Source organism: Molossus molossus, unplaced genomic scaffold (genome assembly GCF_014108415.1).
Source record: "Molossus molossus isolate mMolMol1 unplaced genomic scaffold, mMolMol1.p scaffold_m16_p_8, whole genome shotgun sequence".
In the NCBI taxonomy this organism is placed as follows: domain Eukaryota; kingdom Metazoa; phylum Chordata; class Mammalia; order Chiroptera; family Molossidae; genus Molossus; species Molossus molossus.
In genome coordinates, this window is record NW_023425402.1 from 99,888,060 (window position 1) to 99,906,405 (window position 18,346).

Below are 18,346 nucleotides of genomic sequence, written 5' to 3' on the forward strand. Positions count from 1 at the left end.
GGTCTAAACTCCTATATTTGACAGGTGGCCTCAAGGCCAGGATTCTTACCTCCTTTGTCAACATAACAGAAATTAGATTTGAGCTATGTAATTGTTTATTAGATAATCAGCCTCCCAGCCTCCTGCTCCATGGTGGTTTGTGAAGAGTTATTACTGCCCTGGTTCCCTTTGTTCTGTCTCCCTCTTAGCCACGCTCCTCTCCCTGGCTAGACGGTTTTAGATGCCACGAGCCCATTGCAGTCTTGTAACCGCTCAGAAATCTGAGTTTGGTTAGTCGATAACGCCCCCTCCCCGGTTTCTCGTGCATTCGGTGCTGATGAACCTTATAGACTAGGTAATGATTTTCTTGAAACCTTTTCCATTCCTTCTTTTTTCCCTCACAGCTAACCTTTTGGTGCTTGGTAGGTGTGGGACTGCTCTGCAGGAAGAAAGAGGTGATAAAATGCTTTTGGATGAATCATCCTGCTGCCTCCGCTTCTCAGTGCAGACTGGGCTTGTTTGTGCCTTTTATGACCTCCCCCAACTCCATTCCACAAGAATGTATTCAGTACAGGATCCATGGCGTCTTATTTCCTGCTCCCTCATTCCTCCACCCCACCCCAGACTTGTATTCCAGAAGAAAGACACCTGAGATCACTTGGAGGAAGTTGAAATAGTGTGGGAGCACATGACTGCTTTTATGTGGGGAGTAGAAATTGTCTCAAAACCCCCATGGAAAGAGGAATGATTAGAGAGAAGTAGAGACACCTTTCAGAGGCACTGTGAGGCTGGACAACAGCAGGGAGCCCAAAGTTAAAGCAAGAAACGAGCTGTACTGCTGGCCAATGTTAAACTTTACAGAAAATTGAAATAAGCAGCCACTTTTCTCTTGAAAACAGTTCTGCACATTTTTTACCAAAGTATCTCCTAATTCAAGAGTAGGGAACTTTTGATCAGGGTACTGGAGGCAGCTATTGGTTAATTCAAAATAATTTTTAAAATATGGAATAAGGTGCAGTGGCCTAATTGCACATAGGAAACTTATCATGTGGGTATTAGCATATTTAAATTTGAGATACAATGCATCATATTCTTTCAACCATATTGTCACCAGAAAGGGACTGGGCCCACAGTGGTCTGCCTCAGGCAAGCCTGTAGTGTGTGGACTCCTAACTTCATGCAGTAAAGATTTCAGAAAACTAGTTGTGATACTGAGAGTACGTTTATTAAATCTGGGGACAGTGAAACAAAGGAAGGGCTTAGAATAGAAGAAGCAACAGGAGAGAGCCTAGGTGGTGGTCTGCTTTGGCTCCTTAGAAACGTTGTAGCAAAGAAGTGAGTCACACTGGGCTGTGTGGACTCACTGAGAAATAAAAGTCACAGTGACAGAAGTGAACCAAGGCAGGGCTGCTTTTAGCCCAATGAAGTCAGAATAAAGGGGGCCTTGAAGTGTTCAGGAAGTTTGCCCGGGATGAGTTGCTGCTGCCGCTGCCACTACCTGCTGCTCCCTGGGTTGCAAGTCCCATGGGGACCCTTAGAGTTTAGGAGACAGAGGGCAAACTTACACACCCGAGAAAAGGAGGAGCATGGGCGGGCTCCAAGGAGAATGCTGGCTTTGCTTGTCTTAAACAGTTTTATCTGTTTTCTAAAGGCAGGAATTTTAGGGGAAATCTCAGGGAGGATCTCAGTAGAAGATTAATCAGCTTTCCAGGTGTGTCCCCTCAGGGTAATGGTCTCCACTGACTGGCCAGCTCCAGGGCAGGGGATCATTAGTCATTGCACTTGGTCCTGATGTCAGTCAAGGCATCACTCCATCTGGTTTTGGTTTTCTAGGCATGGAGCTGAAACACAGTGAAACCTAAATATCATTTCCAGTTTGACTAAAACTCTGTCTCCATGGTCAACAGACTCGTGGCTTTGTTCCTAAAAGTATGTGATGTGGGTCAGAACTTCATTGTCCTGAGGGCCCAGTGCTTAAGGGAGTAGTCATGCAAGCACTTGAATGGGGTCATAGGAGGCTATTCTCTGTCCCCTTTTCATCCTCTAGGGGGCTAAAACTACATGACTGGCAATATCCCCGAGGAAGAAAGTCAGGGGAGGGTCAGAACAACATGAGCGGCCATATGAAAGGCCAGGAGAGGGTCCAAATGGCATGACCAGCAACACGAAAAGGGGGTGTAAACACATGACCAGCAATATGCTAGGGAGTGAAAGATCACCCTGGGGACAAGGTCCCACCCTACAGTTGTCCTTTGCCAGGCACCTGGGGCTTTCCACATGGGTGACCTTCTGTGCCTGGCCCATCGTCCTTGCTCTGCTCATGTCTGTCTAACTGTCTACCACATCCCCACCTCAAGGATTTTGGCTTTGAATTCTTTCAGACAGAGGGGGCACAAGGTCTCTTCTGTAGCTGCTTCCTGCTGAATAGAGGCAAAGTTTTCCTTCAGAGCCAAGAGAGCCTTGCTCTCTGTCAGAGGGACGATGAGGCCTGGGCACAGAAGGAGGTGGCAATGGTGTGTAACCTGAGACAAATTGTCCTGCAAATCTTAATTTATTGGAGCAACAGCTGGAATGACAAGAATTATGACAAATGGTCTGGTGGAAAGAAGACGTTTTGGTTCTCACTAATTCCAAGTCAAAGGATGGGGGAGGAATGAAACAGTTTGGAGGGTTGTAGCCAGATGTTTAAGAAAACTAGATAAATTCAAGATACAGTTCAATTCATAGGTGAAAAATAAAACTTTGAAGAAATTAATTGAATTAGAGTCTAATATTCACAACTGTATTACAGAGTCTCTTGAAACACAACCCCCCCCCCCTAAAATTACCCTCATTTTTATTAAAGACCCAAATTAAGACCAACTTGTTTACTGTAGTAAGTCCAGTTTCCATTTGGCCTGAGTAGTTGCATAAACACATTAAGAATAGCAATCTAAAAAAAGTAATAATAATCTATTATGTAGACTCTTTTAAATCTGCTTTGCTAGAATCTCATGACTGAGCTTTAATTAGCCCCTCAGGGCAAAGCTGAGCCACTTAGTACCCATCAGGTTTGCCTACAATACCTATAGACTTGGGTGAATTCCTCAAGGTTTGGAGGTTCCCAAAATGTCCTGAGGTTCCTTCCTTGCCGCCTCTCAGGAGAGCAGCCTTTGTTTCGTGCTCGGAAGACTGCCATGACCCATGTGACCAAGCAGATCACCAGGCCATTTCTCCAAGGGGCTCGTATTGGCTTCAAAGCCGGTCCTGTTTCTTAAGGCTCTCCGGTGGCCTCCAGAGTCCAGGCGTGTCTCTCTCAGATATGCATTCCAGTCAAAGTTTTGGGTAATAAAACCACAATTGGAAGCTGATTTTCTGTGTCCTGTTATAAAGGAATCATGTTCTTATGGGATTCATGCAAATAAGCATATTGCCATGAAAATAATAATACCCAAGCTTTCAAATTCTGGAGAGATTTGATAGGGAGGAAAATATGATTTACCAAATTGCTTTAAAAAAATAAGTCTCTTTGTATGTGCAAAACAAGAGGAAAACCCTTGTCCTTTCAACAAAGTGGAAAAGAACCAAATTTCATATTAGTTTATTGTTTATCATTAAATTTATTATTCAGCTTACTTATAATTTCCGTTAAAGATTTCTCTTCACAAACCTTTTTTAAATTTCACAAACTTGTCTACGACTTTTAGAAACCTTACCAATTCAGAAATAACCAGCTTTAGAAAACCTGCTTTCTTTTTTCCTTCGAAATATATCTCCATACCTTATACCTTCTATCACCCAAACCAGACAGTTTCTTCCCAAATAATTAAAATTCTTAACTCTTAGAAACCTTGATTGTGTGTGTGTGTGTTTGTGTGACAACTAAAAGTAACAGTTCCAAATCTGTTTTCTAGCTTTTTCATAAAAGGTGAAAGTAGGTGCTCTTAAGATTTGTCTAACAATATTTAACAGCTAAAATAAGTTAATTTTATCTGATTAGATGGGTAAGGTTTTGTGGTTGTGTGTGTGTGTGTGTGTGTGTGTTCCTTCAAGAAGAATTACCTGCCCTGGCCGGTTTGGCTCAGTGGTTAGAGCATCGGCCTGCGGTCCCGAGAGACCCGGGTTCGGTTCCCGCTAAGGGCACGTACCTCGGTTGCAGTTTGTCCCCGGCCCCTGGTTGGTCGTGTGGGTGGCAGCCACTCGATGTCCCCCTTTCACATCGATGTTTCTCTCTCTCTCTCTCTCTCGCTCTCTCTCTCTCTCTCTCTCTCTCTCTCCCTCTCCCTCCCACTCTACCTGAACAAAAAAAAATGGAAAAAATGTCCTCAGGGAGGATAAAAAAAAAAAGGATAGTTTTGCCCTGGCCAGTTTGGCTCAGCGGTTAAAGCGTCGGCCTGCGGTACAGAGAGACCCGGGTTCGGTTCCCACTAAGGGCATGTGCTTCGGTTGCAGTTTGTCCCCGGCCCTGGTTGGTCGTGCGGGTGGCAGCCACTCAATGTGTCCCTTCACGTCGATGTTTCTCTCTCTCTCCCTTCCTCTCTCTCCCTCCCACTCTAGCTGTGCAAAAAATGGGAAAATATCCTCGGGTGAGGATAAAAAATAAAAATAAAAAAAAATAAAACTAAAAATAAAAATAAAAAAAAAGAATAATTACCTCCCAGGAACTTGTATTTTAAAAGATGGCTCAGATAAGATTTGGTGGGCTTTCGATTGTTTTTGGAGACATACCTCTGGCCCTGTAAAGACTTCATTTGTAAAGCAAGGACAGCCATTTTTAATACCTCAAGGATTGGCAAATGTTGGCAAAGGACTGACACATTTATTCACCCAGTTTTGGAATTTTTCTTGATTTGTTCATTTTTTCTCAATCTGGGTATACAGTCGTCCGTCGCCACTTCGCGCTTGGACTTTGCGGCTTCACTCTATCGCGGTTTCCACACTGGTGACCTTCTGTGCCTGGCCCATCGTCCTTGCTCTGCTCATGTCTGTCTAACTGACTACCACAAATTGACCTGCAAGAATTCTCTTGTAACTTAGGTGCCTTTGGCAGACTCTAGGCCTGGTTTCCTGTCCAAGTAGATTAAAACCAGGAATTAGAAACCAAGCCTTCTAGTGCACCAAAAAAGAAAGATATTTAGCATTCTTTCTCCGTTAGAATTGAGAACCATTAGTAATATAATGAAAAGTAAGCTGCTTTTTCAAAGGGTGAGTTGTTGAGGAAAGTCAGCTTCCAAATGAGTCTCAAATATTGTTTGTTAAATCAGGAGTTAAGGTTGAAAATCATCTCTATCCTTCCTCTAACCTTGCAAACATCTTGACGTGTAACCTTGACAGCAAGAGAGGCTAGTGTTTATTTTTATTAAAAGGTCTTTCCTGTTCTTTGCATGAAGCCATTCTCTTGATCACAGTGGGGGCTGGATGAGGGGAGATCAAAACAGGCCGGGCTGACCGAGCCCAGGGCAGCCGCCTGCAGCCCTCCTGTCTGGGCTCCGGGCCTTTCTCTGCCAGACCAGGACGGTTAGGCATCTTCTCCCCCTGCTGCTGGTCTTTTTAAGGCAGGGGTTTGGGGGCAGGGAGGTTGTCTTTTGTTTTTTGTTTTGCTTATTGAGGAATTATTTTATATTTCTTTTTTTTGGTGTGTCCCCCTAGCGGGAACTGAACCCGGGACTCTCTGGTCTGCAGGCCGATGCTCCAACTGCTGAGCCAGACCGGCCAGGGCTATTATATATTTCTTAATGATTTAAATTTGAATATGCGCCAGTTGTTAATGGGGTTTTGAGAGTTATCCATTAACGGGATTCCAGGCTTTTGCAACCAGAGCCTCAAATTTTAAATAAATAAAAATGCATTTGTATACTACTTGTATGTACATATATGTAGTGTATATATAATGTTTTTAAGGTGTGGTAAAAATATACATAAACAAAATTTCCCATTTTAGCCATGTTTAAATGCACAGTGCTGTGACATTAAGTACATTCGTACTGTATATATAGTTTTCGTTAATAGAATTTAGAAACTGATGATGACGTTTTTGCGCATCTCTGTGTGTCTCATATATTTCGGTCATTGCACAAAACACTCCGAGGAGAAGGGGTGTCCTTTCTTCTTGTCGCCCTTGTCCCTGTACCGTTTTCTCCCCGTCTTGGGCCTTTGACCTCCTCTGGCTCTTTACTCCCTGCCATCAGCCCTGTCCTTCATCTGCGTGGTTCCCACCACCCTTCGGCTCCCTCCCTTCCTTTCTTTGTACAATGGAATGTTTGGAGTGTTCTACAGAAAGCTGCCCCTTGTCCGGCCAGTATGGCTCAGTGGTTGAGCATTGACCCGTGTACCAAGAGGTCGCTGGTTCGATTCCCGGTCAGGGCACATGCCCAAGTTGTGGGCTCGATTCCCAGTGGGGGGCATGCAGGAGGCAGCCAGTTGATGTTCTCTCTCATCGATGTTTCCATCTCTCTCTCCTTCTCACTTCCTCTCTCTAAAATTCAAAAATGGGAAAAAAAAGAAAACTTCCCCTCACATCTTTCAGTCAAGTGTCTCGTTCAGAAACCCATTTCTCTTCCCCTTTTTGTTTTTTCTTATCGACAATCAGGCTCCGGTCATCCGACCTGAACTGCATCTGCCCCTCGCCAGCCTTTTCTGCCCCGACCTCCTTCCCATGACTCAGCGCCACGTTCCCGCATCACCTCCCCTCGACCACACCACACCCTTCTGCAGAGCAAACTCTCCTGACATCTCTGACAAAACGAAATTCTCCTCCAGCACTGGCTTCCGAGGTCTCTGTCGAGTCCCCTTGGACCTGCAGTCTGTCACCTGCCTCGTCAGCCACCACCTGCCTTGCTCACCTGTGTCTGCTGGGTCTCGTAGATCTGACAGTGTTGCTAGAACCAGCCGACACCTCACGCGTCCCACTCAGTGCTGCGTGATTCTGGCAGTGCTCCCCAGCTCTTTCTTCAATGCTAGAAATAGCCCGGATGAGGAAAACAGTGGTCTGCATGTTCATTTGTACATGTCGCAAGGATTCCTATCATTAAGCGCTTTCTTCCAACATGAAAAATGGAATGTCGCTGTGACAGAAGTTTCTAGAAATGCATTATTTCATCTCAAATGATGGACCCATCAACATAGACTGAAGGATATAAAATGAACTGTCAAGTGTCCCACCACATGTCAGTCAGTCCCACTCTCTGCCCATGAAACTCAGGAAGCATCACCATTGTGCGGGACATGTCCATTTTCCCAGACTGCAAAGCAAGCACTAAGGAGCTTTTTTTGGGGGGTTGGGGGTTCGTGCCTCTAGCGGGAACCGAACCCAAGACTCTCTGGTCCGCAGGCTGATGCTCCAACCACTGAGCCAAACTGGCCAGGGCTAAGGAGCATTATTTAAATATCATCACAGATGTTAGCGTTCAAGGTACCACATTTAACAGACCACGTCAGAAGAGGAAACTACAACCTTAGGATATGGGGGTAAAAACAGTACAGCTCAAAACAGTACAGGTTTCTAGTTACCCCAATATCTGAAAGGTTGGAGATTCATTTTAGTAATAATTTTTTTTCATCAGAATATGTTGCCTTTTTCCTTTTATGAAAGTAGTGTACTCAGCTCTTGAGTGAGAGTTTTAGACCCAGTGTTTTTTCTTTGGAAGTATATCTCCAACTGGTCAATGAGGGAAATACCCATCCTATTGTACAATCAAGAAAAAAAGCCACTTGTGAAAAACAGGCTCCTCGCATGTAAAATAAAACCCATACTGCCTTGGCCAGTTTGGCTCAGCGGTTAGAGCGTTGGCCTGTGGTTCAGAGAGACTCAGGTTCGATTCCCGCTAAGGGCACGTACCTTGGTTGCAGTTTGTCCCCAGCCCTGGTTGGGTCGTGTGGGAGGCAGCCACTCAATGTGTCCCTTTCACGTCAATGTTTCTCTCTCTCTGTCTCTTCCTCTCTCTCCCTCCCACTCTATCTGAACGAAAATTAGAAAATTGTCTTCAGGTGAGGATATTAAAACAAAAGCAAACCCACACAGCACCTTGTGTTCGTTCATATCGTTCATGTAAGGCTCATAAGCAAGGTTCATGGAAAGAGGACCGAGAGCTGTGGGGCGGGGTGAGAGGCTGTCAGAAACCCGTCTGTGCCCGTTAGATTGATCATCATTCACTGTGGAAGGAAAGCCAGTCTGGAGTTGCTTGCTGAGTGTTGCGTTAATTCTGCTGTTTCTTTATAGTTGAATAAAAATAAAAACATTGTGTGGACAAAAGAAAAGAGTTATGTTTCTAGGGCATCTCATCAACATATGAAACATTGGTGAATGAACCCGTGTAATTGGAAGACCTGCTGTATTCCTTTCCTTTGACGTTGCTGTAATGTTCTGTTTCAGAGCATAAACGCTCCCCCATATGAATTCCTTGTTGTCATTCCGCATGGACAAATGCAGATTTCCTGGCGAGGAGCCTTTTTTTCTTTCCCAGACCCCAGCTTTCTCCGCCACACCTCCAGGTCGCCTTAGGAGAAGGAGTGCCTCTGGGTGAACCTGTTGCTGGGGCCAGCAAGCCTGCAGGGACAGCCTTTGGAGGCCGCTCGTGGAAGTCAGCACGTACCTCTTGGTAGCTCAGATGTGCTGGTCTCCAGCCAAGGACAGGCTTGGTGCTGAAGATACTGGGTCTGTTCTCAGTTACAGCACAGAGCAGCTCCCCTGCCCCTGGAGGCTCGTGGTAATGAACCCCTTGCACCTTGGGCGTGCTCCCGGATGAATTACCGTGGTGGTTTCATGTTATACTTTTGTATTTAAATACAGGGAAGGCTGTTTACCAAACTGCACTTATAGGTTATTTAAAAAGCATGCTTCATTTAAAATGCAAAATGAAATAATTACTGTGTCCAGAGATATCTAATCAGCTTACAAGTTTATTTGTTGATCCTTCTCTTTCAATATTTTATGGGCATTGGAAACATTTCGCCCATATCAGAGCATCGGCACGTCTGATTTGCCGGAATTCCACCCAGTGGCCTTGCTGAAACAAAGGAACAGTGTCGTGTTTATTCAGTGTGGCTGCTGAGGAACAGCAGCCTGTCCTGCACTTCAGCAGTCGGGGGCTTCCTCGGGGTCGAGTGCTGTGCAGGGTCACATGTCTTCTCGGTGACCGGCAGGGCTGCCAGCTGAGGTGCCACTATGTTATAAAACCTTCCTTGTTCGCTTCAGTCCTGGCAGCTTCGTTTTTAACTTTCTTCTGTTTCTTGTGGTTAATCCTTACCCGAGGATACTTTCCCATTGGTTTTTTCAGATAGAGTGAAAGTGAGGGAAGTGGGGACAGAGAGAAACACTGGTTGCCTCCCGCACAACCCTGACCAGGGCATAGGATCGAACCAGCAACCCAGGTACATGGCCCGGACCCTTCAGTCCACGGGCCAACGCTCTAGCGGCTGAGCCAAACTGGTCAGGGCAACTTTCTTCTATTTCACTTAATGATGTAGTTCACTTTACCTTTGTCCATTTTCTTCTCACCCCCAAAAAATAATAATAATAATAAAGTTTAATTTCAGTAACTGCTTTTCTGGAATTTGTAGATCAGTTCTATTCCACCAAAAAGCAGATCTTGAAGAACTTAATTTAATAATTGCAGCAGGCTCTCCCAGGCCTTTCCAAGAAGGGTTTGCCATCTAACCTGAGTAACTCGGCTTCTGTGAGCCTGGATCTCCACGTCCACAAAGTGAACATCACGGGGCCGAAGGCCAGCACGTCCTCCAGCTTACCTCCGTGACGTCACTCCGCGTTTGTGTGTGCCTCCTCTACGGGGGACCGCGCAGCCGTAGGACAGTCGGTCCCGTTACTCTCTGTGCTGTGCCACCGCTCACAGGTGACTGTTTGCATTTAAATTAACCAAAGAATTCATTTCCTCGGTTGCACTAGTCACATTTCACCTGCTTAACAGCCCATGAGGCTCGTGGCGGCTGGATTAGAAAGCGCAGAGAACATTCCCGTCCTCACAGAAAGTTCCCATCACACAGCTCTGTTCTAGAGTATTTCAGTTTCCTAAATACACATTGAAGAGGCTTGGGACGTGATGTAAAATATGTCCAGTTATATTCTTGGTGAAGATGCAGATTTAACAAACTGTGATTTCAAAAATGATCAAAGATACCGTGCTAGTCTAGACCCCAGGCTTTGTGGAGCAGCTTATCAGTATGTCAGGCGCAATACCTGGGGAACAGCGACTGTTTCCAGAACCCAGCCTGTTTGCTGGCATTCACACCTTGACGTGCGCCTTTCTCTTTGTGCGGAGTAATCTTCCCTTTCATTGCTTATTCAACGAAAGACCTTCGAGCATGATTCAAGGTCTTTTTTTACGTCTTTCCTGTCCTTGCTGATTGCATGCCTCCCCTGCAGCCGTGCCCGCCCCGCTTTAATAGAGCCCTTGTCACACTCTATTCTGTCATACGTTTTTACTGCACTGTCGTCCCCAACCCACGAGGTCTTTGTACGGAAAGTCCCTGAAGTTTTTTTCACACCACGTCATCTTGCAAGTACTTGCCGTAGATGGTTATTTATTCCCACACCAGATGTTTATGAAATGCCTACTGTGCACAGGCCACCCTTTTAGACATTAGGGATATGAGGATGCAAGACGTGCTGAACAAATAAATTAGTAAATATTTACAGAGCCAGGGTAAAGCCAGGCATAATTAATGCATAAACTCCCACAATTTATTTTACCATTTCATTTGTTTTATAAAAACTATCATTTACCACAGAATATCAGGTTCAGATCAGGATCGGTGGACTAAGCTTGGCAATTTTTTTCTTTAACGATTACACCTCTCCCCGAGACCAAACCAAGAAACCGCAGAAAGTGCCTGGCCTGCTAACACAGTATGAATAGATCATGTGCAACAGGAACAACCTTATCAGGGCAGTTTTTAGTTTTTATGTTAAACCCAAAAGATCTGTCAACTGAGATGTTCTTATTTGTTTACTTGTACATGTAAGTGAAAAAGAAAGGTTGTAGCAGGGGACCCAAGACCCTTTGGTGTTGGGGTTTCTAGCTGCATTGAGCCGAAGCACTGTTGATTCAGCAGGTTGGGCAGGGGGTTGATGGGGCGTTCTCCCATCCTGTCATTGGAAGGCAACCAGGGAGCATCCTCATCTTCTCCAGGGTGGGCGAGGCTGGGTCGGGGCATCAGAAGTGCAGAATGTACTTTAAGGTCGGGTCAGAAACTGAGGATGCAGAGAAGCAGGCTTCCTGACTGGGATCGGCTGCTGGCCCCGCCCTGCTCTCCGCACCGCCTTGTTCGGTCATCTGCCACGTGGGAGGCTGCCGTCTTCCTGCAGGAAGTAAAACTGCACCTGCACAGCTCCCAGAGTCATCCTGGCACCTGCTTGACATTCCCAAAACACCTTCAGATAAACACTAGAAAGGAAGACAGTTTAGTTGTTGACAACAAAATTTATATTTTCTTATGCCCAAAGGAATCGAAAGCTGGGTCTCCAAGAGATGTTTGTAGCCATGCTCGCGTCAGCTCTATTCACAACAGCCAGCAGGTGGAAACAGCCCTAGTGTCCACTGACAGATGAGTGGATTTTTTAAATGTGGTAAATGCATACAATGAAAAATTATTCAGCCTTGAAAGGAAATTTGGATACACACTACAACATGGGTGAACTTTGAGGATATTGTGCTAAATGATCAGGCCCAGATGCAAGAGGGCACCGTTGTCCACGTATCTGACCACATCTGTGAGGTACCTGGATGATCAGCTTCGCAAAGACAGAGGTAGAAAGATTTGCCAGGGGAAGGGGAGTTGGTATTTGATGGGTACAGAGTTTCAGTTTTCCAAAATGAAAAGAGCTCGGGAGATAGGTTTTATAACAAGAATATACTTAGGAATACAGAATAGTGCACTTAAAAACGGTTAAGATGGTACGTTCTGTGTTATGTTTGTTTTACTACAATTGAAAATCAACTACATATATTCCTTGCAGTAAAGCATTTTCGTATTCAAAACCTAACAATAAACTGATTAAATACCTACCCACATTAATACCTTTACCAGTCACCCATTTGTTCCCCTAAGTTCTTTAATAAATTACCTTAGTAGAAAATTTACACTCCTCACCAACTTTATTTTCAAATCACAGAGTACAGTAAATAGTGCCTTCTAGTCATTAAATACATTAAGTAATAATATCTGTTTTGTTGTCATTTTGTTTTGCTTCCAGAAAAAACATAACTTAGTCCCTATTGCCCTCACTCCTTACTGATATTTCTTTAGGTTTGCTTAGTGTGACCCTTGGAACCCTTTCTCCACACTGCTTCCGAGCCACAGTAAAACAATGTGCTCATCTTGGGGACAAGGAAGCGCATTTGGAGAGGCTACATGATCTCACCAGATTAGGGAGGGGCCGTGTTTCTCTCAGCCCTCCTGCCCCATGACAGCCTCCCCGCTGAGCTTCAGCACCCACAGAGGGCTGGGATGGCCCAGGAGGGGACGGGGGTGCAGGCGGAGACGGGGTGCCACGGGGACACTGCCTGGGGAACACTTCCCTGGCAAAGCATGGTCACCGTGCTTGCTGTGTGGGTGCTAGAGATATCTTTCCGCTTCCTATTAACTTTCATTTCTTAAAAAGAGCTGCTCCTTGCCAGGCGTTTATTGACCTGCGAGGAGATCTGTATTAGCTTAAGTGCAGTGTCAACAGCAAGCGCTTCGGTGCCCATCAGCTCATGATGCTGATGAGCGAGATCGTGGATTCATGTGAAAAGTCCTCTCGGTGTTGCCTGGAGCACATCATTTCCTGGACTTTCTTATCATCTCTTTAACTATTGAACCACATGGAACCCATGTTAAGTCAACAGGAGAAACATTCACTCATTTGTTCAACCGTACAGTGGCTTGAGGACATACTATATCCTCCAGGGGCTGTCTAATGTCCCACCTCTAAGTGAACAAGAGGTTGTCCTCACCTCAAAGAGTTTATAGGCCATTCTTGATTCTTTAGCTGATGTGAACATTGAATCTTTTTTTTTTTTATCCTCACCCGAGGACATTTTCCCATTTTTTGTTCAGATAGAGTGGGAGGGAGAGAAAGAGAAAAACATCCACATGAAAGGGACACATCGAGTGGCTGCCACCCGCACGACCCAACCAGGGCTGGGGACAAACTGCAACCGAGGTACGTGCCCTTAGTGGGAACCGAACCCGGGTCTCTCTAGACCGCAGGCCGATGCTCTAACCACTGAGCCAAACCGGCCAGGGCAACATTGAATCTTTTACATTCGAAGTTACCCTCGAGATTCTCTAGCCAGCCTCAACTTGACACTCATGCAGTCATTGTCGCCACAGCATTCCTGGCCCCGTACCTGGCTGAGGCTGAACTCCCCAGATGGACAGTCACTACTCAGTGAGGCCGCTCTGCTTGTTAGAGCTTTTCCTTAAACACGGGGCTAAAATGTGCTTCTAGTTTCTGTCCTGTTTCATATTCTGGAAATCATTCCTTTCCAGAGTTGTCCCTTGTAGAGGTGGCGATTCTTCTCTGATTTCTCCTGCGACATGGTTTACAAAGGGCCTCTTGCCACGGTAGATTTCAGCACAGACTTTGATCCTGGGACTGTTACCATTTGAGGTCCATCTGTGTGCCATGCACTGCCAGGCCCTGTTAAACCTTTGTTCCTGGGTAACACCCCTGCATCACAAGGGCCTTGGACATCAAAGAGGACAATGCCTACCTGTTCCTGAGGGGGTTAGGAAAAGCATCCTGGAGAAGCGCCTTGGACAAGAGATCCCAGAGAGCTCGGGGAGTTTTAGCAGAGGTTAATCTTTGGCGGTTGCAAAGCAGAGGCTTCTCCTGCAGGGCCCAGAAGCAAGAAGGTAGGGAGACTTACCCTCTGATGCTTCAGAGAACATCGTGCAGATGCTTGGCTGCCAGAACCGGGTTTTGTTCTCTAGTAGGCCATGGAATCTGAAGGTCTTTGCATTTTTCTTACTTGGGTACATTTTAGGAAGGTTAGACTTGCAGTAGAGTAGAGGGTGTTTTAGAAGTGAAGAGGCCTGCCCAGCTGGTGTGACTCAGGGGTTGAGCATAGACCCACGCACCAAGAGGTTGTCAGTTCGACTCCCAGTCAGGGCACATGCCCAGGTTGTGGGCCAAATCCCCAGGGCGGGGCATGCAGGAGGTGGCCAGGTGATGTTCTCTCTCATCGATATTTCTGTCCCTCCCTCTCACTTCCACTCTCTCTAAAATCAGTAAAGGGAAAAAACAGAAGCAGAAATGAAGAGGCTAGTTAGGAAGCTTTCGTGGTAGGTTAGACCCTTAGTATCTCAACCAAGAGCACTTAGAAGGATCGTTTTCCTCACATCCTCACCTACACTTTGATATTCTCACACTTTTCCATTTTACTAATCTGATGGGTTTGTTTTGGTTTTCATCATTTTAATTTGCATTCCTTGATTACTACTGAAATTGAGAATTTTTTCGTGTGATTATTAGTCACACTCCATTTCCCCAGTATTAAATATTTGTTTGTTTTTACCTTTATTTATGGGAGGTTTGGGGTTTTTTTTGTTTTTTTTATTCTTTCTAGAAAGTAATCTTTTGACTTTTTTTATTATTAGTATTCAATGATTTTAGAGAGAGAGAGTATGGGAGAGAGATAAAAAACATCAATGAGAGAGAACATTGATTGACCGCCTCCTACATGACCCACAACCTGGGCATGTGCCCTGATCAGGAATCGAACCGGCGACCTCTTGGTGCATGAGTCGACACTCAACCACTGAGCCACACTGGCCGGGCTAATCTTTTGACTTTTAAATATTTACATATTATCTTCTCCCAGATTTTCCCAAGCTTTTAACCTTATTTATAGTGTTTTTTTAATACAAAAAAAATTTAATTTTTTGATATAGAGAGATCTATAAATCATTTTATTTAAGATGTATTCTGTTATTACCTTGTTTAAGAACTTTTCCCCTACCTTCAGATCCTAGAGTTCCCAATGTTTTCTTCTATATTTAGAGTTTTAATTTTGAAGTTTATGCCTTTGTTCCACTTTGGATTTATTTGGGGGCCTAGTATGTGATAGAAATCTAATTATTTTTTCCAGCCAAAATTCAGTTGGAAAGGCAGCCCTTTCGCTATTTTATGCCATTTCTGCCACACCTGCTGAGGTGTCTCGCTGGGTTTCTTCTTATCTTCCATTGATTAATTCATCTAGCCCTGTGCCAATACCGCATGGAATTACTTAGCATAGTTTGCAGTATGATTGATACCTGGTAAGGTGGTAAGGCAAATCCTATTATCTTTGTTCTTTTGGTTTTATTTATTTTTGCAATTATCTTCCCTATCTATGCCATTACTCTTTATGATGAATTTTAGAATTGGTTGGCCAAGTAACCAAGAGTGCTGTTGGGATTTTCATTGGAATTACATTGAACTAATAGGTTGTTTGTGAGAACTGACATCTGTACAGTATCGAGTTCCCTCATCCATGAACAAAGTATTTCTCTCTAATGATTCAGATCCTCTTTTATGTCCTTCAATGAAAGATTGTAATGACTTGCATCTTCATTTCTTTTTATTTGTTGAAATGTCCAATATTGAAGTTCCAGACCACAGAAAAACTTTACAGTAATAAAAACTATAGTAATGAAAAACACATTTTAAAGCAGTTTTGGGTTCTATCAGATTGGGAGGGTGGAGTTAGCTTTTATTTTCCCCTGTTGGGTAATTCTCTTTCCTATGTAGATCAACAGTAATTTATACAAATGTGCCATTTGCCATTGCCAAGCAACGTCCTTGAGGCAGGCCATGAGAGACTTCTGCTCCTTGCGTGATGTCCACTCCATCGGCACTTGGTCCAGCAACTGTTCACCCGAGAGAAAACCCACTACTGCATTATGCCTGTATTTCCTACCCACCGCAAATTCTGAACGTTTTGTCAAATGCTTTGCTTACCTCAAGAATCACTTTATCTGTGGCATATTCCTCTCCTAATGAACCATTCTTGCTTCTTAAGATGGCTTTTGGTGTTTTGCCAGCAATCTGCATCCGTGTTTTCCATTTAGTCTTATGGAAGATTTTTCTTCTCCCCACACACTTATTTGCCCAAATCTAGTCTTCTCGAATTTTTCCCTTTTTCCAAGATGTCTTATAATTTTGCATTAAAGTGACACTAGACTCAACTTTGATTTCCCAATAGAGTGTTTGATCACATCAGCATTTATATCAAAATCTTAAAAAAATTCTCAGCCCATTCCTGCTCACAGAAAAATAAACCGTTCCTTAGAAATGCTACTTTCTCTGTCGTGTAACCAGAGTTGGGACTCGCATAGAAATCAGCACTAAGTATTTAGGGAGGGGACTCTCCCTGGCCAGTTTGGCTCAGCAGCCAGCTAGAGAGTTGGCCAGCAGACTGAAGAGTCCCAGATTTAATTCCCAGTTCAGGGCATGTACTTGGGTTCCAGCTTAGATCCCTAGTCGGGGTCATGTGGGAGGCAACCAATCAATGTTTCTCTCTCTCCCTCCCCTTTCCTCTCTTCCACTCTATCTAAAAATCAGTGGGAAAATATTCTCAGGTGAGGATTAATATAAAAAGCATAGGAGACACTACATTTTTTTTTTTTAATTTCTGTATTGATTTTAGAGAGTGGGGATGGGAGAGGGAGAGAGACATAGAAACATGGATGAGAGAGAACATTGATTGGCCGCCTACTGCATGCCCCTCACTGGGGATTTGGCCAACAACCTGGGCATGTGCCCTGACCAGGAATCGAACCGGCGACTTCTAGGTGCAGGGGTCGATGCTCAACCACTAAGCCACACTAGCTGGGCAGGAGACACTACATATTTTAATGCTGTGATGGATAAAATGATGAACTAGATAAGCAGCCTCTGAATTGGCTGAACATCCAAGACTTCTTAGGTGCTAGTTGACCTCCGATCTGAAAACGTTAGGACTTCAGAGGTGACGGAGGAGAAGGGTGTGTGCTTCAACTGCCACAGTTGCTGGCGAGGGAAACAGTTTCCCTCTTGTGAACAGTCGCAGAAAATATCACTGATGTTCCCTGGATTCTGTGAGCAGATTAAAGTTAACAATTCTGCTGTCGTTTGTTTCTCCAGCTTCCAATTGTGGAGAAGATCAGAACCATTGCCCAGGCTGTCTATGGAGCCAGAGATGTCGAACTGTCTCCTGAGGCGCAATCCAAAATTGATCTTTACACACAACAGGTAGAATTTATATTTTTAGGGGGGAAATCCACCTTAAGCTCTTGAAATATTCACCTTGACTTAAGGGCTCATATATGTCTCACCAACTGAATTTGTCTTAATCTACTTTGTGGTCCACAAAGATTGAAATAATATCCTTGGGTGTAGAGCATTGACTATAATTAGAACATAAATAGTGAGGGTATATACCCTTTGATATATACACCACTGAAAATGTGTCTAATAGCCCTGGCTCGTTTGACCCAGTGCTTGGAGCATCGGCCCTTGGACCAATGAGGCTCGGGTTCGATTCCTATAAAGGGCACACACCTCAGTTGCTGTTCGTCCCTGGCCCTGGTTGGGGTAATGCGGGAGGCAACCAATCGATGTGTCCCTCTCACGTCAAAGTTTCTCTCCCCCTTTCTCTTTCTCTCCCTCCCAGTCTATCTGAAAATAAATGGAAAAATATCCTTGGTTGAGCATTTAAAAAGAAAAAGAAAACGTGTCTAATATGGGTGGTGTCCGTGTTTCTACATGATATGTGATCTGTAGTCCCTGCCACTCCTTGGGAAACATGGAAACTGTCCTTAGATGTGTGGCTGTGGTCAGAGTGAGGGGATCTGTAGTACTTCCTCTTTGTTCCGGGTCTCCAGCTACCTTAAATATAGTAGCACAGTGCCAGGTTATGCAGCATGTGAAGAGAGGGGTGCGTGGTGGTCTTTTCACATGAGTGAGCAGTTCATTGGCCTCCGCTGAGCTGGTCCACCGGGTTGAGGCCCCACCCTCTACTATCTGGAACGTGACCAAGGCTGTGATCGAGTAGCTGAGTCGTCACTGGGACCCCGAATGGTCGTGGTTAATGAACGGACTGCACTGCGGTGCATTTAGCCAGCTAACCCTACCCAGAGGAGCATGTGCTTTGAATGCCCCATCACTTTGCCAGGTAGAAGTCAGCACTTCAAAAGCTCGATGGCAAAGAGCTTTATTATGAATATCGTCTGGGTTTTTTTTTAATTCCCTGACTCTTAAATCCAATGTGTAAATCATATTGGACATTTTGTTAAATACCACCAATGCCAACCAGTTTTCTCCCAGGTTTGGTAAAACAACTAGCAGCTCATTTTTCCATAGAACTTTCCATGCATGTACTTAACTTGTGTTTTAGGGGGGGCGGGTGGAAAGATTCCAAAACGTTGT

General features: G+C 44.7%; 1 protein-coding gene across 3 annotated transcripts in view; it reads left to right on the plus strand.

Moving 5' to 3' along the window:
- MTHFD1L (methylenetetrahydrofolate dehydrogenase (NADP+ dependent) 1 like) overlaps positions 1–18,346 on the plus strand; it is a 191,257-nt gene that overhangs the window by 123,350 nt on the left and 49,561 nt on the right. For all 3 annotated transcript variants that reach the window (XM_036248192.1, XM_036248194.1, XM_036248193.1), the window contains one exon: positions 17,063–17,170. In XM_036248192.1, the coding sequence (XP_036104085.1) occupies positions 17,063–17,170 (108 nt within the window). The remainder of the gene's footprint in view (positions 1–17,062; positions 17,171–18,346) is intronic.